Source organism: Cydia fagiglandana, chromosome 15 (assembly GCF_963556715.1).
Source record: "Cydia fagiglandana chromosome 15, ilCydFagi1.1, whole genome shotgun sequence".
In the NCBI taxonomy this organism is placed as follows: domain Eukaryota; kingdom Metazoa; phylum Arthropoda; class Insecta; order Lepidoptera; family Tortricidae; genus Cydia; species Cydia fagiglandana.
Window position 1 is genome coordinate 8,795,597 of NC_085946.1, and position 27,543 is coordinate 8,823,139.

A 27,543-nucleotide genomic window follows, 5' to 3' on the forward strand; every position below is an offset into this window, starting at 1 on the left:
CCGAGTCATATATAGTGCTTTTCTCAAAAATGGTGCTAGAAATATAAATATCATAGAAATATTTTACAAAAGCAACATTCTTACGTATATATTTTCACAGAAAAAAGCCCTTGCCGCCTTTTTATTTTTTTAAATAAAAAAATAGAAGTGTGTTTTTCTGCCGAAAATACGCCAACCTATTTGAGACAGCTAAATAGTCGCGGTACTAATCATCTGTTTGGCTGTTTCATGGGCCTGTGCCTTCTTTTGTTATGGCCATTTCAACTTTTAAAAAGTTTGGATCTCGACAAATAATGGAATTTGTATGCAACATTGCAGTCCTAAAATCGAGACTGCAATGTTTTTAACTTTTTAATTTTTGACTGACCATAAACTCCGCGCTTCGCGACCTATTTTTTAGATGGCAAAGTCGACTTTGCCGTCCATTTTTGAGAAAAAAAAATTTAATAAACACCTGCGCGTTTAAAAATGTGTCTAAAATGTATTTAACATCGGTTGTCAATTTCGGTGTCAAGGTGTCATCGGTCTAGTGTCATTATGGATTTATCGCTGTTTGTTTGAATATTGTTATTGTCCAAATGCTCTTATTTCTATGGTGTGACTTATTATTTTTGTAAGTTATAAGTATTACTAAACCGTTACCGTGTCTCATCGTTCAAATATTTCTGATAATATTGTTTGTTTGAACATGGCATCGTTGGTTGAACGAAAAGACGATGGAGTCTTCCAGCTCCTTACAGAACTATGCGCTAAAACAGCATCCAAGTATGCTAATCACAGCATAATATCTGAGAAGCATTTGGTAGCTAAGATGAGGTCACATTCATACGGAATTATTCTGGGGAAAAGCAGTAAAAAGGTGCCTGACACAAAGGTTGAACCTGTGTCCGAATTGTGGTCATATTATTTTATTAGTAAGCAAAATGTGAAGAATATCGCAGAGCACAAAAGAGCGGTAGAGCTGAAAAACGTTATTAGTAAAATGAGGAATACTGATTTTGGAGATGAGCAAGAAAATGTAACAAGAATATTAAAATGCCTCATTTGCTTAAGGAACTCTGTAAATGTAGAATTTTCCCAGGAAATTTATAAGGTATGTAATGTATGTATACTATTTATTACAATAAAATTACAAGTTGACCTTATTTTCCTTTGTAGTTGTCACTAAAGCGGGCATTACATTATACAATTTGCAGAGAGGCGAGATAAAAAAGAGCTTGTTCATTACACTACACTAGCTAGCGACGCTAGTTAGTGTCTTATTTTCATTTCAGCAGTGATCATCGTTCGAATCGAACGTCGCGTTTCGGTCGAAGATCGCGTTTCAGTCGAATTCTTTGTACATTTCGAGAAGCACTTTGTTACCATAATTTCTAATGTCTTTGTATTTGTAATCTTTATGTTTTTTATCCCATAAAAATGGCATGTCTTTATAAAGTTCATGATTGAAGAAGAAGATTTTAGCAGTAGGTACTTCCTATTCCCTAGTCTGTGGCTGCGTCATTTTGAACTGAAATGCAATAACTAAAACAATAAAACATCCATCATACGCGTGTTCGAGTGCGTCGGTGGCGTGCCGACAACTGACCTTACACAGTAAGCGCTAAGCGCGCTAAAACCATTTACACTATGCGTTCTAGTGCGCTAGATAGCGTTAGTGCGGCAGAGCACATGCGATTGCACTAGATTGGGTCTCTAACTGGCTAACTGTCTTTACACTATACTAAATTAGTGCGCTAACTCAGCTAGCGCACTACAAATTGTATAATGTAATGCCCGCTTAACTTGTGTTAAGCTATGTAATATTTTTTACTGCTAATTCATTTAGTAAATTATTTACGGGGAAAAGTGCAGGGGCATATTTACACTAGGGCCACGTAATATGTTAGATTGAACTGTTAGTTTTATTTTATAAAATTGTTGATGTTCTTATTTTTGCTTTTATGTAAATTCAATATTGACGTGTAAAAGTGCCCTTGTGGCCTATTTGCTGAATAAATGTTGATGTTGATGTTTGATGTTTGCCAGTCGGGCCATGGGCAGATTGCATTTTGTTTTTCTTCCTTGACTTCTGCTGAGGCACCAAATTTCCAAATACGCCCCTGGAAAAGTGGCTGTAGTTCCAGGAGCCAAACCCTTTTTTTATTACTGACTTACAGCATTTCGTTTTAATTAATTATTGATTATTCGAAATGTCTGTATTGATTATTTGAAATGAGAAAATTACAAGGCGACAAGAGCTTTCCCAAAAAAAAGAAATTAGGAATTATGGTAGACTATATTGTTGTATATTATTTTTTGTTAATTTATATTGGTATTGTGATTTTCAGAACCCATTCACATTTGGTACTTTTGATGAGATGCTTCCCAAACTCCCGCGAGAATCCTTCGGGTCTCCAGACCCATACCATTACTACCCGTCTCATGTGTTTGAGCTGCCCTTTGCTTTGAAGAGCCAAGGAAATATGTTGTATGAGCAAAAGTCTGAAGAATATACTGTGGAGAATTATGGCTCCTCATCATGTAAGTTTCTTAGGCCCCCCCACATCTGGCGTCTTCCGAGCGTCGGCGTCTACAATTCTATGGCCGACGTCGACGCAACGTCGACGCAGCGTCGACGCAACTGCGCAGCGACGTCATCTTCCATAGCGCTGGACCGACGCCGACAGACGCCGACGCTCGAAAGACGCCAGATGTGGGGGGGGCCCTTAATCATAGCCTTGGGTTTTGGGTGCAGGAGTGTGTAACATTCCTTCCAATATAATATGTTGTCAACTGAATGATTCACATTAGGTATATAAATATGTATTAGTATCTACATAGGTTTATTTGTATTAAGTATATGTGTAAGTTTATCAACAAAGTTTATATTATAAACTTTGTTGATAAACTTACACATATACTTAATATATTCATATAAATAAGAACAGTTTATTTAATAAAAAACATGTACAGACATTACTTCTCATACAGTAAGAATAAAATCACTTTTTACTATAATTGTATTTTTTCTTTTTCAGTCATACTAGGTCGGTCCAACACACAAACCGGTGGGCAGATCAAGAAGTTTGTCAGTCCTATATCCATCCAATCAATCACGTCTGTTGACTTTTCACCATATCCTGCTAGCAACATATGCAACTTTCCACGCCTTACTGGCCAGAGAGACTTACAAATACCTAAAAGCAGTTCTAACAGCCCAAGTGTCCAGGTATGTATTAAATTGGCAGGTATTAAGAAAAAAGAGAGAAGACTGGAAAGTTTTAGAGGAGGTCTTTGTCAAACACCCGGACAACCTGACGTAAGGCGTGTCTCCATTTTGCGCGGCAAACTATCGAACATTGGCTCGCGAGGCAGCCGCGCGCAATGGATACCGGGTTGGCTCGCGAGCCAACGCGATCTGATCGAGTTTGCCGCGCAATATGGAGACACGCCTTAATGAAAACTACAAATCAATGATAAAGAAAGAAAACAAAACAGCCAGTGATTAAAGGCTAACCCCCTTATTCATAAACATTTATTAATAAGGGGGTAATTGTATTGTTGTAAAAATAACAGAAAGGCTATCTGGCTATGGGAAGGGTGATATTGACCAAAATCGGCTCCTACACATACCACATATGTAGGACCTGATTTTGAAAGAGGAGAAGGATTAGGATTAGATGTAAAATAAAACATTCAGTTTGTTCTATTATGGTGGAGGTATGCACAAAATAGTTTAATTTAAACCAGCATTTCCCAAACTATAAACAAAATATGAGTGGGCCCTATGGGGGAGGATTCCTTGTCTATGGACAAGGAATCCTCTAGACCGAGCATAGTCGCGCTACCCCCTCTGCCACGCATACGGTAATTTTACTCCATGTTCGAGTCGAAAGTGTCTTTGTGTGACGTCCGTGTCTTTGAACGGACCAATCACGACACGGGACTTCGCTCACCTCGTCCCGCGCACCCCCGCATTTTTGGCATCATCGGTTGCATGAAATAATTGTTCTAAACTCGGTCTAGAGGATTCCTTGGAAGACCTCCTGAAACAAAAGACTACATGCCGACTGATCGGGCTAACACCCTAATATAACTAGATACTAATATAATATTTCATGCTCCCTATTTAAGTCGGCCAAGAAGGTGGGTCCTGATTATGGCAATTTTTGTTAGTTGGAGCCCAGTCAACTTTGAGAACCACTGATTTAAACAGTTATTTTTGTAATTTTATTACATTTAATAAGATATATCTAATAAAAGAAAACATGTTTCACTAAATTGATATTTGATAATAATTTTGAGGAGTTAAAAGGAAGTTCTTAGCTTCTTATAACTGCTGTATAAGGAAAGATGTACCATGTTGCAGATATCCTTACCAGACAGCAGCACTCGGCAAATAGATGTCTTGGAGCCTCAGATTATCCTCAGTGATAACATTTGGGAAGTGGCCAGTTGGGTTGACAAAGATGTCCCTGAAAACATATGGGAAGTTGTTTGTAAGTTATTGAAACCATTAATATTTAAATGAAAGGCATATTACCTGAATGTTGAGGAAATAAAACATACACAGACAAACAAAGTTCCTTTTTTCTTTCTGAGGTATGGAACTCAAAGCAACACATGCTGTTGTGGTAAAATTTACTTTTGACAGGTCACAAACTGAAATAAATGTCATGTACTAAGAAAAAGTGACCAAGGCCTCCAGTGCCCCAGTGCTGGAATCGAACCAGCGTCCTCGCCCTCGCGTCGGCGTCTCGTCGTTTTTTTTGAAGTGAAAATTTCTTTAGCGGCGCTGAGCACTTTTTTAGGTGGGGAAAAAATTATAAACTCGATACAGCGTAACGCGTAACGTTTCGCTGACGTCGTGTGTCGCGGACAATTTTATTCACCAAAGAACTTTAGTCATAACGTATCATAATCAGGTCAATTATTTAAAACTGGACTTTTATATTAAGTAATAAAGCTCAATGTTCGAATCTTGTACGGGCTGAAATACGAGGATCTCACAGTTACATTCTAACTTTATATCACTCAAATATAATTCAATAAAGCTACATCTTGATGAAATCGCTAATAAAAGTGAACTCTAGTACTGGTGAATAAAACTCAAAATATCATGACCAAATATATTTAGATGCGAGGTCTGCAAGGTAACTCTACAATTTTTTTATTCGAATTTTAAACAATTAAGGTGGTTCGCTTTTCATACAAAATTCAATCAAATCTCATTAAGTAACTACACAGTATTAGTACACAAATATTTCCGCATTTATCTTCTTTCGAATATTCGTTTGCGCGAAATTAACAGGAAAACAATGTTTCATACAGAAATCATGCAAAAATCATAGTTAACTTTTCATCAATTTTACGTATGTGTGTGTCACAAATGTCGTGTACAGATACATTTGCGACGTTGCCATACCATTTCCGACGTTGCCGGGCTGACCACGGCTCGAATTTGGAGTGCCGTCATGTTTAGTGCAATTTTGTTGACACTGATATTTGACAGGTAGTTAATTGACCTAAGCGAGAAGTTCGTCAGCTTAGCTAAGAACTATCATGGCGTGTTATGCAAACAGTCGCTTTTTTGCTTGCAAACGGAAGATTCCCGGTTCGATCCCCAGTCATTGTATGCTGGAACATAACTTTTTGTATTTTTGTTACACCTACATTTCGTATTGTTTTTTATTTTTATTTAATTTTTCTTATTATCATAAATCGATTATTAAGTATAGGCTACACGTATTCTTTAATTTTTACAAAGATAATTAGAAATTATACTCTTCCTAATCTCTCTGATTTTTACAATCAGGACATCCTCACTGCAATAAAAACCGGGCAAGTGCGAGTCGGACTCGCGCACGAAGGGTTCCGTGCCATAATGCAAAAATAAAACAAAAAAAGCAAAAAAAAAACGGTCACCCATCCAAGTACTGACCACTCCCGACGTTGCTTAACTTTGGTCAAAAATCACGTTTGTTGTATCACGGGAGCCCCATTCAAATCTTTATTTTATTCTGTTTTTAGTATTTGTTGTTATAGCGGCAACAGAAATACATCATCTGTGAAAATTTCAACTGTCTAGCTATTACGGTTCGTGAGATACAGCCTGGTGACAGACAGACGGACGGACGGACGGCCGGACAGCGAAGTCTTAGTAATAGGGTCCCGTTTTACCCTTTGGGTACGAAACCCTAAAAAGAAGTGTATAAAATTTCCTGTGGTTAAAAATAATGGATTTTGTCTATAAATGAAAAACACAATTATTACTATAGTTTGTTTTTTTTAGCATTAGAAATAAGGTAAACAATCTTGACGTGTCTTTTAATTGAAAAACACATTTTAAAAATAAGTTACGGCAAATATGTAACAATTATAAATCTAATACGATCATTTATATTCTTCTGCTTTCATAAGTAATCGTTTTTGATTTTGAAAAACCTGATAACACTGAGTATGTGGGGGAAGCGCTGCTGGCCTAGCGGAAAGCAATTCGGAGGTCGCGGGTTCTAACCCCGGCTCGTACCAATGATTTTTCGAACTTTTGTACGAAATAGCATTTGATACCTACCTATTTATACACCGATACCTATTTTTCGGTGAAAGAAAACAATGTGAGGAAACCGGACTAATCCAAATAAGTTTACTCTCTGGGTTGGAAGGTCAGGGCAGTCGCTTTCGTAAAAACTAGTGCGCATGCCAATTCTGGGATTAGTTGCCAAGCGGAGATTGAATATCTGGGAGACCGACCAAAGCTTACAAAACATAAAAACTCAAAAATGCGCGTTTTCTCATAGACCTAGCTAAGAGATCAAACCCCTTATAGCAAATTTCATCGAAATCGTTAGAGCCGTTTCTGATACCATCCAAATATATAAATAAATAATTATATATCTAATAATTGCTCGTTTAAAGGTAAGATAACACAAAGGAGAAACAAAAAGAAATTACCTACTCGCACCAGTCTTGAACCCCAATCCTCTTGCACGTATTTCCACGAACATACCGTTACGCTATTGCAACATACTTACGTTGTGTGAAATTGTCTACTACAAGGATCACGGAAACACTGTTTGCATGTGTGAGTAATAGTAGGAAAAAGCGTGACAGCAACACTCCGTCAAATTAAAAAGGTGGTTTTTGCACAATGAAGTATTCAATGTTTTATTTAATAGTTCAATATTTACTTAAAGAGTGCGCGAAACATACTTTTAAGTATACAAATACCAAGACCATTTCACAAAAAAATAAAATCTGAAATTTTGCAGAAGTGGTGCCATCTAGCGAGAGTTAAGTTTTGAGTAACCTAGGCGAACCACCTTAACACTACAAATTTTAGCTCACTGGCCAGCAATTTCGGAACTAAAGTTTTTCTATAGGAAGGAGGATGGGTCAAATTTACATAGTGCTGCAGACATTTTGGACTAGTCATTGAGTTTTCACTTCTGTCGGCACTCCCGGAGTGCAACCCATTGTTTTTTTTTCTTAGTATATGACATTTATATTTCAGTTTATAATTGATGTAGTTATACTTGATATTGATTTCTACTTGATAAAAACAAATTAAAATATTTTCTGAGAATAATTTAATTTGTTCTAATAGTTTTAACTGGTCATAGAAAATGCAGGGGTTGTAAGCGCGTTGCCGGTCTGTGAGATGGGAGTACGCCCTTCTTTGAAGGTTTGGAGGTCGTATCGGTCCGAAAATACCGCAGTGCATAATGTTGTTTAATCATCTTTGGAGAATTACGCCAAAGTGCTAAGTACTACGTTTTCTAGAGATGCACCGGATATCCGGTTACTATCCGGTATCCGGCCAACCCGGCCATTAATTTACTATCCGGCCGGATACCGGATAGTAACCTTCTATCCGGCTGGATACCGGATAGTAACATTGCTTGATTTCGGAGTAAACAAATTGGATTTAAGAAACAGACACGATCATAATCGTACTTGTTTATTATTTTAAAACTATTTAATCATTCCACTGACTTGCACGCGCACTCATTTCGAACCTAGAAATGAGTCCGCGCGAACGTTTACTAGAAAACAGGTCAAACCTGCAGTATGCGCACCTGAAAAACCGAAATGCAGGTATAGTTCCGCCGGCCGAATATCCGCCGGCCGGATACCGGATATTCGGCCTGTGTCCAGGCCGCATATACGGTATCCGGCCAAACAACTATCCGTTGCATCTCTAGAAAAAACCAAACCAAACCAAAGTGCTTGATTTACGTCGGTAAATCAAGATAATTGAATAAAATTCGCGTTAGACCCGTCTATAAACGTGAGTTAATAAAGTGCTACTTCCCAATATTTTTATAAGTACCTACTCATGGCTTGTGCTGACATAAAATTTATTTCAGCAAAAATGCCGCCAGAGAACCAAAGAAGGCTCATAGCCACGTCGTCCAGGGAGGTGGGTCTGTGGCGGCGCGAGTACGGCAGCCGACTGTGCGACCTGGACATCGTGTCGGAGCGACAGCTCATCCGACACGTCATGTACCTCATCAGTAAGTTACAGTAACCACGGACGGTAGGTAACCAAAGAAGGCTTATAGCCACGTCGTCCAGGGAGGTGGGTCTGTGGCGGCGCGAGTACGGCGGCCGACTGTGCGACCGGGACACCATGTCGGAGCGACAGCTCATCCGACACGTCATGTACCTCACCAGTAAGTTACAGTAGGTAACCACAGACGGTAGGTAACCAAAGAAGGCTCATAGCCACGTCGTCCAGGGCGGTGGGTCTGTGGCGGCGCAAGTACGGCAGCCGACTGTGCGACCTGGACATCGTGTCGGAGCGACAGCTCATCCGACACGTCATGTACCTCATCAGTAAGTTACAGTAACCACAGACGGTAGGTAACCAAAGAAGGCTCATAGCCACGTCGTCCAGGGAGGTGGGTCTGTGGCGGCGCAAGTACGGCAGCCGACTGTGCGACCTGGACATCGTGTCGGAGCGACAGCTCATCCGACACGTCATGTGATGTGATGCTCTCCTGACCGATTTCGGCCCCAGCGACTGTGTGCTCTGGACTAGGCAATTTTTAGCTCGTGTTATTAGAGTGTAGCTGATCCACTCTCTGATGCGCTCTTAGGTGGCTCACGTACCCTATCTTCTTGCTAAATACTCGAGCGCATTTTGGGCACGTCAGCACACCACCTACATAGTTGTAGGAAATTGAGGTTGTCGGCCGAGTCTTAAGCTCATCACGTTTTTTGTCGAGCTCACTGCGGCGTTCCGTCTCAAAAATGTTAACTCTATCATTAATGAGGCGCCGCCATTCGGGCCGCTGCGCTGCCTTCCTCTCCCAGTCAGAGGGCTCTAGTTGGCATCTCTTCATATGTCTTTTCAGAACATCCTTATATCGTAAGTACTGGCCACCGCTTTTACGCTTACCATTCTGGAGTTCTGAAAAGAAGATACGCTTCGCCAGTCTGTCTTCTGACATCCGAGACACGTGCCCACACCACCGCAGCTGCCGCCTCATCAGATACACCTCAATGCCTCCGACATTTGCGCGCCTCAGGACGTTTGTGTTTCTGACCCGGTCCGTCCATTTGATATTCATAATATCTCGGAGGCATTTAAGACACGTCATGTACCTCATCAGTAAGTTACTGTAACCACAGACGGTAGGTAACCAAAGAAGGCTCATAGCCACGTCGTCCAGGGAGGTGGGTCTGTGGCGGCGCGAGTACGGCGGCCGACTGTGCGACCTGGACATCGTGTCGGAGCGACAGCTCATCCGACACGTCATGTACCTCATCAGTAAGTTACAGTAACCACAGACGGTAGGCAACCAAAGAAGGCTCATAGCCACGTCGTCCAGGGAGGTGGGTCTGTGGCGGCGCGGGTACGGCGGCCGACTGTGCGACCGGGACACCATGTCGGAGCGACAGCTCATCCGACATGTCATGTACCTCACCAGTAAGTTACAGTAACCACAGACGGTAGGTAACCAAAGAAGGCTCATAGCCACGTCGTCGAGGGAGGTGGGTCTGTGGCGGCGCGAGTACGGCGGCCGACTGTGCGACCGGGACACCATGTCGGAGCGACAGCTCATCCGACACGTCATGTACCTCACCAGTAAGTTACAGTAACCACAGACGGTAGGTAACCAAAGAAGGCTCATAGCCACGTCGTCGAGGGAGGTGGGTCTGTGGCGGCGCGAGTACGGCGGCCGACTGTGCGACCGGGACACCATGTCGGAGCGACAGCTCATCCGACACGTCATGTACCTCACCAGTAAGTTACAGTAACCACAGACGGTAGGTAACCAAAGAAGGCTCATAGCCACGTCGTCCAGGGCGGTGGGTCTGTGGCGGTGCGAGTACGGCGGCCGACTGTGCGACCTGGACATCGTGTCGGAGCGACAGCTCATCCGACACGTCATGTACCTCATCAGTAAGTTACAGTAACCACAGACAGTAGGTAACCAAAGAATACTCATAGCCGCGTCGTCCAGGGAGGTGGGTCTGTGGCGGCGCGAGTACGGCGGCCGACACTGCGACATGGACATCGCGTCAGAGCGACAGTTCATCCGACACGTCATGTACCTCATCAGTAAGTTACAGTAACCACAGACAGTAGGTAACCAAAGAATACTCATAGCCGCGTCGTCCAGGGAGGTGGGTCTGTGGCGGCGCGAGTACGGCGGCCGACTCTGCGACATGGACATCGCGTCAGAGCGACAGCTCATCCGACACGTCATGTACCTCATCAGTAAGTTACAGTAACCACAGACAGTAGGTAACCAAATAATACTCATAGCCGCGTCGTCCAGGGAGGTGGGTCTGTGGCGGCGCGAGTACGGCGGCCGACTCTGCGACATGGACATCGCGTCAGAGCGACAGCTCATCCGACACGTCATGTACCTCATCAGTAAGTTACAGTAACCACAGACAGTAGGTAACCAAAGAATACTCATAGCCGCGTCGTCCAGGGAGGTGGGTCTGTGGCGGCGCGAGTACGGCGGCCGACTCTGCGACATGGACATCGCGTCAGAGCGACAGCTCATCCGACACGTCATGTACCTCATCAGTAAGTTACAGTAACCACAGACAGTAGGTAACCAAAGGATACTCATAGCCGCGTCGTCCAGGGAGGTGGGTCTGTGGCGGCGCGAGTACGGCGGCCTACTGTGCGACCGGGAAACCATGTCGGAGCGACAGCTCATCCGACACGTCATGTACCTCACCAGTAAGTTACAGTAACCACAGACGGTAGGTAACCAAAGAAGGCTCATAGCCACGTCGTCCAGGGCGGTGGGTCTGTGGCGGCGCGAGTACGGCGGCCGACTGTGCGACCTGGACATCGTGTCGGAGCGACAGATCATCCGACACGTCATGTACCTCATCAGTAAGTTACAGTAACCACAGACAGTAGGTAACCAAAGAATGCTCATAGCCACGTCGTCCAGGGAGGTGGGTCTGTGGCGGCGCGAGTACGGCGGCCGACAGTGCGACCGGGAAACCATGTCGGAGCGACAGCTCATCCGACACGTCATGTACCTCATCAGCAAGTTACAGTAACCACAGACGGTAGGTAACCAAAGAAGGCTCATAGCCACGTCGTCCAGGGAGGGGGGTACCTCATCAGTAAGTTATTAAGCAATTAATCATATACCGCCAACATCGAAAAAATAAAAAATGTTATCTGCCTCTCTGTCGCTCAAGAATGCAAGAGCGAAAGAGAGGTAGAATGAGTCAGACCAAGCTAACTCGGCAGAGATTTTGACAGCACAGACTGTGCAAGTCTTATTTTTTAGAAGTTGTGATGTATGTATTTTCATAGAAGTTTGACGTTTCGATTTTCGTTTTTCGCGGTAGGCCCTCTGGTTCCGCCTAAAATGAGGTTGGTCTTCCTCTTCATGGTCCTCAGACTAAATACTTGAACCCTTTCTTTTGCGCATAGATTAATTGATGGTATAATGTGTGTAGTCTAAGAAAAAATCATACGCTCGAGTCTGATAGCTGAAAAAGACGTTTTGTTTGAATGAATCGTCAACTTAGACCAGCGGTCGGAACCTGCGGCCCGCGGGCTGCATGCGGCTCGTGAAACTGTCACTTGCGGCCCGAGTGCCGCCTTGGCTATTTTGTATGTAATAGTGACAAGCGACAAGGTCTCATAAAGTCATAAATATTAATAAAGTACGGCCCGCGTCACCTCCGTTAACTGCTATGTGGCCCTCGGCTGCTAAAAGGTTGCCGACCGCTGACTTACACAACCAGAGTGGCCGCGTAAGTTACGGAGTCGTACAACGCCATCTACACTGTCAAATTCTAAAGAGGAATTTGTCGATTTAATGAGGTTGGCAACTGTCAAAGGTTTGCATAGATGGCGCTTGCCCCTTTTTCTATGAGATTTGGCTTAAAGGGCTGGTATCCGGGGCATAAAATTCTATTAAAAAAGCAAGAATTTGACACAATTCCAGGGATTGACAGGGCAAGCTATGCTGGTGCCATCTGCTAAATACTTCGACTGGCCAACCTCATTCTAAGAAATACTAACGTGTGGTTAATTTTTTTGCAGTTGGTGTAGAAACAACCTCGTTCCCATTCAGCCAAGACTTTAGCTGTTTCTACATCAAGGAAAACTTGGCTTTAGAAGGAGTGTCGGTGGCGCACCTTAAGGGCTACGTGAGAGACTTGTTGCTCATCGGCACTTACTATAAGCGTTTGTACCAGTTCGCGTTCAATCATTCTGTGGAGGATCATTTTCGGAGCAAGGGACTGGTATATGAGGTTTGTATCCTTAGTTGACCCTTTAAAAGGCAAACGGAAAATATTTCCCACCTTATTTTGAACTGTATTTCAAAGTGATAGGGTTCAATTTTGCATAATTCCTGACACCCCTATAAAGGGTTACTCGGTAAAAAGTGCTGTATTGGAAAGAAGTACGTGTCAGTGGCACACCTTAAGAGGATAGTGGCTGACCGCTGTCCCATACCATTAATACCATCAACTACCCTTATTTCTTTCTTACTCGCACTAGGCCAATTTAAACATTTAACTTCTTCTTTTCTCTTAACTTTTTTTACTTATGTTTATGGCGGTAGGCCTCAACACATTTGTTATCTTTTAGTTCAGTTATATTTATTTTTTCTTGTATGTGTTGTCAATTTTAATTTTCTCCCTATTAGTTTTAAGTTAGTGATAAGTTAGGTCCCCACCGCTTACCGTCGCAGCATTACGCTGAGTGGGGGTCCTATTTAACGTCTATGTCTCGATATAAAATTTGTAATTTAACTGGTCTGTTGACGTAAATAAATTATTTTCTTTCTTTCTATACTAACGTTTTGATTTAAGGTGGTATTTATTCCATCTATCCAATATGTTGGTCCAATGTCATTGCGTCTCACTCTCTCATTAAGGGAAATGTGAAACAAAATACACTTTGGACACGATACCACCATTACCATCACGCTTCGCGATTGTTGCGCACTTTAGGGTCCTAGCTAAATTGGTTGTTGAATATTTACGTTATAGAATTTCCAATTTAGCAAGAACCTTGAATGACATAACAATCCCGTGTGGTGACTGTACATATATCAACGATATTTATGGCTCTTCGTTTGTCTTTGTTCGATCTATTTGCGCTTTATATTTTCCTAAATACATAATGTATAAAATAAATATATTAATTTAAAATACTTGGTCACTTTTCAGGCAGCACGAGAAATCGTAAGGAGATACTTACTAAACTTCCGTCTAACTGCTACAGAGATCTACGAGGAATGTACCGGGAACACACAGAAGTGTCTACCCACACTACTGCAGATACTGCATCATATGGAGCCGTTGAAATACGAGATAGAGACCGTTGCGTCTATTTATAAGATGATCAATCATGGTGCGTACAATTGAGTGCTTATACCTATAGTAATAAGGTTTAGAATAGGCTACATTTATGTCTTGTATATTTGGATGATTTTGTTCGACAGCTAATACTCATGTTTTATGTAGAGTCCTGAAGTTTTACTTAAAACTTACACGAAGTGTCTTTAGAGTGATAAGGGAGACTTATCTTGTAGGGTTGCCAACTTTTTTTTGGTGGAATATAGTATTTTCTAGAATAAGGCATCAAAATACAGTACACTTCAAAAAAATATAGTACTTTTAGATAAAATACTAAACATGAGTGTAATATACGTTTAATCGAAAATATAGTATTTTAGCGTACTATATATTTTTCCAAAAGTATATAGTACAGAGAGCCAAAATATAGTACAATACTATACAATATAGTACGGTTGGCAACCCTACCCTCTTGAGACATATTTCATGTTGATTCTTGCTGCTTCGAAGTCAATTTGACCTGACAAAATTGTGTGAACCCGTATTTGATATAAATTGTATCGACGCCACGAACATCTTCGACCGTTTATTCGTCTATTTGTCTCTTTGTCGCTCAAATAAGCAAGAATTATAGAGGTGCAAATGACGAACCGACGAAACCAGGTTTCAATAATGATTTATAAGCGGCAGACGTCGTTTTATTTAGATAAAATATTGGACTTTGTAGTACGCAACTAAATGTTGTTCCATCTATCCAATATCATAGTCCAATGTCATTGCGTCCCACTCTCTCATTAAGCAAAACGTGAGACAAAATACACATTGGACAGGAATACCACCCTTACTTACTTATTCTCGTTTTAGACTCTAAAACAACGATACCGGCCGGCGCCGAGCTGATGTCGTATCTGTTCAACGAGATATCCCTCGTCACTCACACGAAAACCGCTGCCACGATGTTCAGCGCGCTGTTTTCTGTATGCCGTGTGTACTTTAGGTAAGTTAAAAAAAAAATATTGTCACACCTTAACATAACAGAAAGAAAGAAGAAATACAAAATAAACTTAAACTTATCAACTAAACTTAACATAAAACTTGAGAAGTTAAACTTATCAACTTAACATAAAACTTAAATCTATGGTGAGGCAAAGGGTCCCAGTCTCAGCATGTGCAGTGCCAGAAGGCTCCGCGCTGATTTTCAGACTGGTCCCGGGAGGAATTGAGGTCGGTCGCTATATTTACAACTTTATGTGTAGTTACTGTTATACACTTTTTTGTTGCATGTCTGGTTTTGAGAACTTCTTTAGCGGCGCTGTGCACTTTTTGAGGTGGGGAAAAAATGTTAAACTCGCGACAGCGTAAGACGTAAGACGCTTCGTAAGACGGACACGTGACCTGATCGAAAAACTGTTACAATGTCATTGAGTTTTCACTTCTGCCGGCACTCCCGGAGTGCAACGCGTTGTTTTTTTTTCTCATCGACTCATCGCTATTCGGGACCCTAAGCTATCACAATTTAGATATTTTTATATATTTTAGATCTTAAAAGATAAAATTTGGTATTTCAGATTCATCGAGCGATTCATATTCGAAGGCGAGTTAGACGACTGGTACAACGAGTTCTTCATAAAGAAAGACGCTCAGTACGCGAACAGTCGCTCAAAACGCTACTGGGACAAAGGCTTCCATATAACTCAGAGCGTTGCAGTGCCGGAGTTTTTGAGGGTACTGGCGAAGCTGATACTGCTTTGTGGCAAGTCTCTGAGGCTGCTTAAACTGTGTAATCCAAACGTAAGTATTGATAAGAAATGTAATTTAAAAAATATATATTGTTTTAATGACGCTCAGTAGGGGAATAGTTAATCTAAACGCTACTAGGATAAATGCTTCCATAAAACTCAGAGCGTCGCCGTACCGGGGTTTTTGAGGATACTGTAATAAAAACTTCAGTCTCTTTCGAGCCGAAGGACTTTAATAATAGCCTCGTGCCGCCCAAGAAAAAAAACGCAAGATCAGCTAAACGCCCAGTGTGCAATATATGAGCCATAATATTTTGAAGTCGTAACTGCCCACGCACTTCAAACATATTTTTTTTACACAAAACTCGAGCAGGATTTTTTTTATTTGTTTCTGGGTATATGTGAATAAAAATGAATACAGTAAACTGAATTTCACCTTCGTATCTTTTGTTCATTTAAATGCACATTGGGTTTTTGATTGATGTTATAAAGTAATAAAATATATTTTTTTAAATCAACTTTAAGGCACGTAATCGCGATAACGTAGCCTCTGACTATTATTATTCTGCTTAAATAGTTACATAATAAGCCACGTAAGTCAAAAATAATTAGAAAAAAATTTTTTTAGTGTTGGGCTATATTTTTATGTATGTTAACATTCATATTTGACACTGAAATGCTTTATAACAAGGTCTGAAAAATAGTTAATAAACTTCCTTAACATACAACTTAATATCCTTCTTAATTATATATAAGTTATAGTATGTTTGCTGTGTTTCAGTATCACTTCCTTCGAAACTTTATTTTTCACTAAGACTGTAAATATTTGGTTCATCACCAGAATGTTGGTATTCAGGATCACAAATTTTATTGTGTGATTGCAAAAAATCTTCCAGCTTGTATTCAACAAGTAAATCATCATGCAAACCTAACATAAACTATCAAAAAAGAACCATCAGTTGTAGGTTATATTATGTATTTTTATAACAGTAGCGCCCAGTGTGCAATATGATGAACATAATCTTACGAGTAAGAAAAAAAATGTTTATTTGTGCGTTTGTAAAAAAATAACAGTATATTTCAATAAAACAAACATTTAGGATAATTTTTATATCACTCTCTAAACGATAAAAGCCATGAATCATTTAATAAATCAAGATTATATACCATGTGTCGCGCGTGTTTGAATAATTGCGGAAGTACAACACTTGTCTATGAATATCTGTCAAACGTCAGCTGTCAAAATGGTCGCCACTGAACCGACCATTCACGACCTCTAGGTAAATTCCAATTATGCGCGAAAATTTAAAACTTACGTCTGATAAACTTTTATGTACAGCGTATTGTACACTGGGCGTTTAGCTCTGAATTTAATTTCTAAAGTCTGGGCAGTTATGCTGAGTGTCACTTTGTACAATGTATTGCACATTGGGCGGCACGAGGATAGGGTTCCCTTTGCACTAAAACTTCCAAAGCTCGTGAAACGGGCCAATGCTCGATTGCAATTGGCTATTTTCCTACTAGGCCTATGTCACTAGCCTATACCTATGTTCAGCAGTGGACGTCTCATGGCTGAGATGATAATGATGATGATGATGACATTCCTACTAGTCAAATCAGCTTCTTTATTATAACTGTCAAAACGATTTGCTAATATGGAATTTATATGAAAACCTGTCTAGTGACGTCACGGTCAACTCACCTACATTTTATATTTCAATTCGATTTATTAAATAGAAATTGTGGTTAAAAATTACTGCTATCTACATATTTTTAATAATTATCTGGTGCTTTATACGAAATAATCGTGCACAGTGTGAAATGATTTATTTTAAGCAGAGGAAAGTACCCAATTCTGATTGTTTACTTCTATTTCTTGTATCGTTCTAGGATCCTCTAGTCCTCCTCATCTCATCCGACCACCCCTCCATAAAATGCTGCGCGACCTTCGAAGCGCTGTCCCGCCAGCAGCAGCTGCTGGACGTGTACCGCACGCGCTGCCTGTTCGTCAGCGGCGAGCCCGTCACCTTCGAGCAGATCCTGCTCAAGAAGGAGGCCGAGAAGAAAGCGTTCACCGAGATGTCCGCCATGAAGCAGGCTGAGACGCTCGAGAAGATTGTTGGTGAGTTTGAAGCGCTCTCGCGGCAGCAACAGCTGCTGGACGTGTACCGCACGCGCTGCCTGTTCGTTAGCGGCGAGCCCGTCACCTTCGAGCAGATCCTGCTCAAGAAGGAGGCCGAGAAGAAAGCCTTCACCGAGATGTCCGCCATGAAGCAGGCTGACACGCTCGAGAAGATTGTTGGTGAGTTTGAAGCGCTCTCGCGGCAGCAACAGCTGCTGGACGTGTACCGCACGCGCTGCCTGTTCGTTAGCGGCGAGCCCGTCACCTTCGAGCAGATCCTGCTCAAGAAGGAGGCCGAGAAGAAAGCCTTCACCGAGATGTCCGCCATGAAGCAGGCTGACACGCTCGAGAAGATTGTTCGTGAGTTTGAAGCGGAATTTCAACAAATCATATGTTTCACAGTTCCCTTCTGATGTGCTTCAAGAAGCGTTCCAAAGCTGGATCTTCGAGAAGCGGATGAGCTCTTACATAGGTCTTCAAGAAGTGATCATATACTCCAAAGGTAAAGGTAAAGGTAATTAACACTAAGGCCCACTTGCACCATTCCAATACCCCAAGGTTTAGTGGTTAAACCGTTAACCCGGTGTCAAAATGTACTCCTAACCATGGTAACTCCAGGTTTAACCGATTAACCCCGGGTTAGTGGAATGCTGCAAGTGGCACTAAGTGTAAGTACTCATGGGAGATATGCAAACTGAGGTTCTTCTGAAGTACTTTACCTTTTTCGCGGTTTCAGTGTTGGTCCCATGGTAAAAGTTGCTCAGTATAAGCTTTGTATCCAACTCGCAGAGTGTGACTATTTAATGGTTGAATAAAAAACACCCTACATACTCGTATGCTATGCATGTACATGATTATGAATGTGAACTTAGTATTATGTCATATTTCCAGCTGAACGCAAACGCCTAGCGCAACTCATAGCGGCCGAGAAGCAGCATTCCCTTCGCGTGCTGGAGGCAGCCATGGCCGAGGCCAAGGAAGCCAAGACGAGGGCGAGGGAAAGAGAGAGGAACAGGTTCCGTGTCGAGAAACAACTCGAGAAGACGAGCGATGACGTCGATGCCAAACTAAGGGATGACGAAAGGTACTGTTACCTGACTAAACTTAAGGTGGTTCGCCTAGGTTACTCAAAACTTAACTCTCGCTAGATGGCACCACATTTGCAAAATTTCAGATTTTATTTTTTTGTGAAATGGTCTTGGTATTTGTATACTTAAAAGTATGTTTCGCGCACTCTTTAAGTAAATATTGAACTATTAAAATAAACATTGAATACTTCATTGTGCAAAAACCTCCTTTTTAATTCGACGGAGTGTTGCTGTCACGCTTTTTCCTACTATTACTCACACATGCAAACAGTGTTTCCGTGATCCTTGTAGTAGACAATTTCACACAATGTAAGTATGTTGCAATAGCGTAACGGTATGTTCGTGGAAATACGTGCAAGAGGATTGGGGTTCAAGACTGGTGCGAGTAGGTAATTTCTTTTTGTTTCTCCTTTGTGTTATCTTACCTTTAAACGAGCAATTATTAGATATATAATTATTTATTTATATATTTGGATGGTATCAGAAACGGCTCTAACGATTTCGTTGAAATTTGCTATAAGGGGTTTGATCTCTTAGCTAGGTCTATGAGAAAACGCGCATTTTTGAGTTTTTATGTTTTGTAAGCTTTGGTCGGTCTCCCAGATATTCAATCTCCGCTTGGAAACTAATCCCAGAATTGGCATGCGCACTAGTTTTTACGAAAGCGACTGCCCTGACCTTCCAACCCAGAGAGTAAACTTATTTGGATTAGTCCGGTTTCCTCACATTGTTTTCTTTCACCGAAAAATAGGTATCGGTGTATAAATAGGTAGGTATCAAATGCTATTTCGTACAAAAGTTCGAAAAATCATTGGTACGAGCCGGGGTTAGAACCCGCGACCTCCGAATTGCTTACCGCTAGGCCAGCAGCGCTTCCCCCACATACTCAGTGTTATCAGGTTTTTAAAAAATCAAAAACGATTACTTATGAAAGCAGAAGATTATAAATGATCGTATTAGATTTATAATTGTTACATATTTGCCGTAACTTATTTTTAAAATGTGTTTTCCAATTAAAAGACACGTCAAGATTGTTTACCTTATTTCTAATGCTAAAAAAAACAAACTATAGTAATAATTGTGTTTTTCATTCATAGACAAAATCCATTATTTTTAACCACAGGAAATTTTATACACTTCTTTTTAGGGTTCTGTACCCAAAGGGTAAAACGGGACCCTATTACTAAGACTTCGCTGTCCGTCCGTCCGTCCGTCCTTCCGTCCGTCTGTCACCAGGCTGTATCTCACGAACCGTAATAGCTAGTACAGTTGAAATTTTCACAGATGATGTATTTCTGTTGCCGCTATAACAACAAACACTAAAAACAGAATAAAATAAAGATTTGCTCCCATACAACAAACGTGATTTTTGACCAAAGTTAAGCAACGTCGGGAGTGGTCAGTACTTGGATGGGTGACCGTTTTTTTTTGCTTTTTTTTTGTTTTTTTTTTTGCATTATGGCACGGAACCCTTCGTGCGCGAGTCCGACTCGCACTTGCCCGGTTTTTATTGCAGTGAGGATGTCCTGATTGTAAAAATCAGAGAGATTAGGAAGAGTATAATTTCTAATTATCTTTGTAAAAATAAAAGAATACGTGTAGCCCATACTTAATAATCGATTTATGATAATAAGAAAAATTAAATAAAAATAAAAAAACTACGAAATTTAGGTGTAACAAAAATACAAAAAGTTATGTTCCAGCATACAATGACTGGGGATCGAACCGGGAATCTTCCGTGTGCAAGCAAAAAAGCAACTGTTTGCATAACACGCCATGATAGTTCTTAGCTAAGCTGACGAACTTCTCGCTTAGGTCAATTAACTATCTGTCAAATATCAGTGTCAACAAAATTGCACTAAACATGACGGCACTCCAAATTCGAGCCGTGGTCGGCCCGGCAACGTCGGAAATGGTATGGCAACGTCGCAAATGTATCTGTACACGACATTTGTGACACACACATACGTAAAATTGATGAAAAGTTAACTATGATTTTTGCATGATTTCTGTATGAAACATTGTTTTCCTGTTAATTTCGCGCAAACGAATATTCGAAAGAAGATAAATGCGGAAATATTTGTGTACTAATAGTGTGTAGTTACTTAATGAGCTTTGATTGAATTTTGTATGAAAAGCGAACCACCTTAAGAGAAAAGAAAGAGTTATGATTTTAGGGTTTCCCCAGATATATCGACGTGCATTCGGCAAAAGCCGATAGGAAATGCTTTATGTCTGCGCAATAAGAAGAAAAATGCCGTCGACGCATCGGCAGGCGTCGGCCGATGCCAGCCGAGCTGAGAGAGATATATCTGGGAATACCCTTAGCCATTAATGCACGAATTGTACGATAGTATGTATTCTTATCTCGTTTACTCAGTGGCGAATCTACTTGGTCAATATTTTGCTTCGTTCGTTTTTATGGCTCGCGTGATATTTTAACTACCTTTCAAAAAAGGAGTTCTATAGTCTCGCAATCCAACTTTTTCAGTGGAAAATGGTGAGAATTTGAAAATTTGTACGCGAGACCAATCCTTTGCATATTTGCCGCCTTTCTACTGACAAAGTATATAAAACATTTTTTTTATCGGTATACTTAATCTCGGATATTACGTTCTAAAATTACTATGAGAATTACTTGTATTGTTGCGATGTCTTAATTGTCTTTGTTCAAATAAAAATCCTAAAAAATATTTTAAGCCTAAATGAAAAATAAATTTAACTTTCAGAAACAAAATAATGGAATACTACTCGAAATTGAACCTACAAGTCGAAAAGAGTAAAATTCACACAGAATGGAAAATAAAACGACTGCAGCTCGACCAGAGTAGAATGCAACTTCTCTCCACCGAAGAACGGAATCTGAAAAGAGAAAAACTAGAACTAGAACACCAACAGAAAGATAAAACTGAAAGTGCAATAATTGAAATAGTATCTGTGGATAGAACAGGATCTGGTGATGCGTGTGAACAAAGCGTTAAAGATATAAAATCCACAGAATCAATATCAGTTAATGATGATACCTCAAATCTTGACGATACTGATAAACATGAACCAGCCCTTGATAAGATTTCTACACCCATGACAGAATCAACATCATCAATAGTCATGACAGACCTCACAACACAAAATCCGGAGTTTGACAATAACAAAGCAAAATCCATGTCATCTTCTGACGTTTTCAGTGCCATATGCAATGCTGCTAAAAACATATTTAGTCTACGGTCTTCTGATGACAAGGAATGTGATAATAAGAAAGCGCTTGATGCCCAAGGAAATGTAGTCACTGATGTTTTAACAACTAAAACGTCAAGTGAAGTAATTGGCGCAAATTTGGACAACATCCATGACAATGAAGAGTATCTCAAAATTAGGGAAGTTGCCTTGAAGAACAAACAAAAAGTAATGACTAATGAATTCGGACAGACTGACCAAGAAAACAATAGATTAAAAGCTTCTGTACAAAATACGCTTGACGAAGAAAATAATATCAACACAGCTTTTGCTGAAGCTAAGCGCAATAAACTTAAAGTTCTTGGAGCGGAATTTGATATAAAACCGGAAGAAGAAAAACAAATTGTAGCAGAACCGAGGACGGATGCTCAAAAGCAAGCGCTTATAAACAAACAGAAGGTTCTAGGAGTTGAATATAACTTACCAGCGGAAATAGTGAAACGAAATGAACCAGCAAATAAGGCGCAGGAAGAAGCAGTTCAGAATAGGGATAAGATGTTGGGTTCAGATTTTGATGCTCCGTCTTTGCGTGCCAGACGAGAAAAAGGTGAAAGAGCTGGCTTGACACTGAATTTGAAGCCTTACAGCGAGATTTCAATGGCTACGTACACTATACCTACTCCCAGTAATGCTGTCACACCTGGAGAATTTCCACAAGTAAGTTTTCATATCAAGTTATGCTTAACTTTTCAGGCTTTACTCTGTCAACTTGGCTCAATATTTGAGATGCTTCGTAAAATGTATTTTTATATATTTCAGTTGGACTTAGAAACGCCTACAACCGCCGATATACCCCTAGGAGCAATGACCAGCGAGGTATTTACTCCCCGAAGCGAAACCGGCAATATAGAATCAGCCAGAATTCCTAGCGATAAAGAATTTTTACGAGCTGACGGTTTCGACTTCTCACTTCTAGTCGACGAAGACGCAGAATCTGAAGAACTGACTATGTTAAAAAACGATAATTTCAGCAAATCGGTCATAAATAACTCCAATTATCCGATTATAGATAATTTTAAACCGAAAAGTAGCATCTTCAATTTGCTAGAAGGCACTTACAATTTAGATGACTTCGATCCGTTCGGTATTAGAGACGTAAAGAGATATACTAAAGACTATTTCAATAGTAAAATGTCACTAGACGCGTCGGACTCTTGTTACACACATCCAGCAATTATCTTTGAGGAAACCAAGAAAAAGCCTTATACGAATATATTTGCATCTAATTTCGTAGAGGATACCGAGCAAATAACCTGCGATAATATAGCGACTTTAACGGCCTGCTTGCAACGATCTGTAATGCTGCCTCTAACTTATCAGTTAGAAGTTGTGAACAATGCCATATTGACCCATTTTCTGGTGAATCTGGATATGTACGAGCATTTGCGGAGTTTGAAAGATTACTTTTTCCTCATGGACGGAGAGTTTTCGAATAGCATTTGCAGGAATTTGTTCACTAAGCTGACAAAGACCCTGAATCCGCAAGAGTTGCTTAATTTTTCGACGTTACACAATATTCTGGATAAGGCACTTGGATCTTCAATTACACGTAAGTTTTTTAATTTATATTTTCTTCGAGGAATTATACTTTTATCATTGTATATACCTAACTCTAAAACGAACTCTAGTCGAGGGCAAGTAGAAATCCGAAGATTGCTGTATATTTCACTCATCTAGACGCCCTTATTACTACCGCCTACGTAAAACTTGATAAATGAATTAATTAATAGAATTTTGAATTGAACAGTCAGTAAAACTATTAGCTTAGTCAAATTATCAGATAAGTACTAACATTGACATGTTATTTTTGTAATTATTGTAATCTTACGTTGAATTTAATCTAGATTTACAGTAATTTTAATGTAATTTATTGTTATATATGAGTGAGTTGATTGTTATAATTTTATGTAAGTAAATTATGATGCTAGTTGGTAGAAATAAAAATGAATTAAATTAATTTTAATTTAGCACCAAAACGTATGCAGGGGTGCTACGCTAATAGTTTTACTGGCTGTACATGTCAATCTAGACTATCGGACATAATCAGTCTTTGTTCACTGACTTATTTATACTTTGTATGTTTCACAGACGTTCACAAGTTCTCCGAAAACCTATCGTTCACAATAACAGAGTCCCCTCTGAGCTTCCAACACACATCTCCCGACGTACTGCAATGTCTGTCCTTGACATACGCGGTATCGTGGCCACTCAACATTATTATGTCTCAAGACGCGTTGCTGCGGTACGCCAAAGTGTTCCAGTTCTTGATCAAGATGAGGAGGATATTCTGGACGTTGGGTGAAGATTTTCAGGTACGTAATGTGGTAGTTTAAACACACATCTCCCGACGTGCTGCAATGTCGTGACTTTCGGTCAATATTGTAGTTGCGTGAAGCGATTGCATTTTTAATTTTATTTTATCAAAAGTAAAAATTTATTTACAGGCATTGAAGCTAGCAGTCAAAGTATCAAAACAACAGTCCCGTAAACTACTCGGCTCACCACAATACATCTCCATCCAACTACACCGGCACATAATGTCGTCTTTCGTACGAGCGCTAGACAACTACATAGTGACCACTTGTATACTAAGCTCTTGGACAGAGTTCGAGAATGATCTGAAGAAAGCGCGGACGTTGGACGACTTGTATGACTGCCACGTCGTGTATATAAAGAAGGTGTTGTTTAGATGTTTGTTGAACAACAGATCGACGCCCGTTATGAAGCTGTTGAATGATATATTTACAGTTATATTGAAGTTTAGTCGCGTTCTGAAAGCTGGGTAAGTTTTGTTTTAGCCTTTGCATGTCATAATACATACCTATAGTGCCATTTCTTCATATCTATATTTTGTATGCATTACGTAGGTACCTAAATTAAAAGGGAATTAGATAGACAAATTCATTTTTAAATTAGGGCAAAAATTATAGAACATGGTACAGCAGTTCTTTTAAGAGACTGCTACTATTGTCTCCTGGCTGATGGGACAGAATAACAACAAGAAATAGTTGATTGACCCCTTTAACACATTCATTGCCACCCAACCAAACAAGACATCCGCGGCAGGCCACAACAAATTCGTCATATAAAGCAGTAGTACCACAATCCCGACTATCGGGTCGTCCGGCCTGGGAACGAAATCATAAAATACCCGATAGTCGGATTTTCGGCACTGAATGTGTTAAAGTACATAAATTAATTCATTAGCAGTGTTTAGTTTATAGCAAAAATAATAGATAGTATAGAGGGGTCCTGTCATAGTAAATGTTGTAGTCACTGTAAATTGACTGCCATCTATCGACACACGACTATAACTACAAAATAACACGTATAAAAATTATTATATATGGATATGGATAAATGATTTTATTATTTTTATATCATTTTTACCCATGTTCATTCACTGATATCTATGTGTTAAAATTGTTAAATATGAAACGGTGTCGTCACGCCATCTAGCTGAGCATAGGCCAAAGGTGTGTGCGCCATCTATGCGAGAATGACTTTTTCTTGATTTCCGAGGCACGTTTTTTTCTTAAACTTTATTCATCTTTTTTTTTTATCTACGTATTTAGAAGGAGCCTTTATCTATGGGACATGTCGGCTCCGTTGGGCCTCTACATTACATTATTCATCTTATACGAAGTTACATATGTCTTTGGTTTATAGTTAACTTTATTCTCAGAAAATGGCACCAAAAAGAACCGGAAGGCCCGTTCACCCACACGAGCTTCGCGCAGCTGATCGAACTGTTCCATATGTTCGAGAAACTCGCCAAGTACCTGCACAAGGTCATCACCAAGCTCATGGAGTGCGGCTACCAGAGGCATTTGGCGGAACTGCTCATTATGGTCAACCTTAATCAGTATTATGACTCTGAGAAGAAGGATGAACAGAATTGTAGTATAGTTTCTAACACGTAATTAACCTTTGTGAATCTGAGCAGGCGTGTCTCACTCCGCGATTTCGTCGCTTTGCTACAGGTAGCTAAAAGTGCAACCGTTCGGCCCCAATTTTGGGGTTTGCCATAAGCCGCGCGTGGCGCTGTCGCCACCTAGCGGCCATATCTGTGCTGATCGTAACAGACGCGTTTTGTTAGAGAGTGAGTCTTCTGTACTTAGTACTATTATTTATTCTGTGACCTGAGGAGTACAGTTACCAGGCTGCCTAGCCAAGGTCACGATCGCTGAAAATTTCTTTGTCCAATGTGCGTCTCACATTTTGCTTTAATGAGAGAGTGAGACGCACAGACACTGGACAAAGAAATTGGACAGGTGGAATAACACCCTATGGAACGCTTGCGCCACCTTGCGGTCATATTTGTCGTAATAGACGCGTTTTGTTAGAGAGTGAACCTTCTGTACCTAGTACCATTATTTTTTCTTAGGCAATGTCAAATATTTGATAGATAGAAAAGTAGTCAAATAGGTTGAAGTATATATGTGTAATTGTGTACCTATTTTTGCTTATGCTGATGATGATTTGTTTCCATTGTATTGATCATTTGGGGCTCCTTTAGGGTAACATTCCATTTCCAACGACAGCTGCACTACTGTCAATTTTACTATGGTAATTGACAATGACAGCGACGCGTTCAGTACCGGTAGTGCAGCTGCGGTTAGAAATGGAATGTTACCATTAATCTGGAGATAATATATTATGATATGCCATTAACATTATATTTCATTATTGTGATATTTACACCCACCTATTGTGTTAGTAGGTATAGCTTTTATCGTAGGTAGCTTGTTAATAAAATATGTTAGATCTTAAGTTGCATAACGGATTGTTGCATTTTGAACTCTAGTGGCCTTTGTATAGAGTTAAATTTACTTTATTGAGCTGTTTTGTTGTTTTGGCAACCATTCCAATATTATTCTCGTTGCTAGGATTCCTGCCATTATGTTTTACTTGAATAAGATGTGAATTGTGAGTATTGTGACGCTTAGGATGGTATTCCACCTGTCCAATTTCTTTGTCCAATGTATATTGCGTCTCTCATTTTGCTTTAATGAGAGAGTGAGACGCACGTTGGACAAAGAAATTGTACAGGTGGAATACCGCCCTTAGGTGTGTTGAGTTTGTAGCAGAATGTATTTATTGAATGTATTGTACATATCAAAAAAGTGGATCTATTATATTTTAATGATCATGGTTTTAACATTTACTAAAATAAATACCTACTTAATTCGAAGCATTATCGTTTCATTAAATCATAGACAAAAGCGCGCGCGGCGCGTTCATTCTTTCTTTCGTGTAGACAAAGGAGAGCATTCTTTTTTTTTATTGTTCAGAACACATACAGTCATACATAAAAATATAGATATAACTTACAAAAAGATATAAGAACAGACCTGGAGGTTCGTAATGTAAACATTAAAAGGTACAAAAGTGTTTTGCGAAGAGCATTCAAGAAGCATTCTACCTAATTCATGTTAAATTGACGCCATTTTTGTCATACGTATACAATAATGATTCATTTTCATCAGTTACTTGAGTAAGAATGTTCTAAAAAAGTTGTGAAATAATATCTGTAATTTTGAAACTAATGCCATCTTACGGATTTACTCGGAAA

The 27,543-nt window shown here is 40.2% G+C and overlaps 1 protein-coding gene and 1 long non-coding RNA gene across 2 annotated transcripts in view; both read left to right on the plus strand.

Annotated features, from left to right (window-relative positions):
* The window catches only part of LOC134671337 (uncharacterized), a 142,346-nt gene that overhangs the window by 43,140 nt on the left and 71,663 nt on the right, over positions 1–27,543 (plus strand). The window lies entirely within an intron of this gene.
* Positions 547–27,071, plus strand: LOC134671288 (gamma-tubulin complex component 6). The gene is made up of 16 exons (XM_063529097.1): positions 547–1,093; positions 2,331–2,523; positions 3,021–3,211; positions 4,352–4,481; positions 8,352–8,498; positions 12,521–12,732; positions 13,657–13,840; positions 14,650–14,782; positions 15,354–15,576; positions 17,415–17,646; positions 18,538–18,730; positions 21,464–22,625; positions 22,728–23,517; positions 24,057–24,280; positions 24,413–24,750; positions 25,654–27,071. Exons 1-16 carry the CDS (start codon positions 689–691, stop codon positions 25,889–25,891), a joined length of 4,995 nt encoding a protein of 1,664 aa, XP_063385167.1. The 5' UTR covers positions 547–688; the 3' UTR covers positions 25,892–27,071.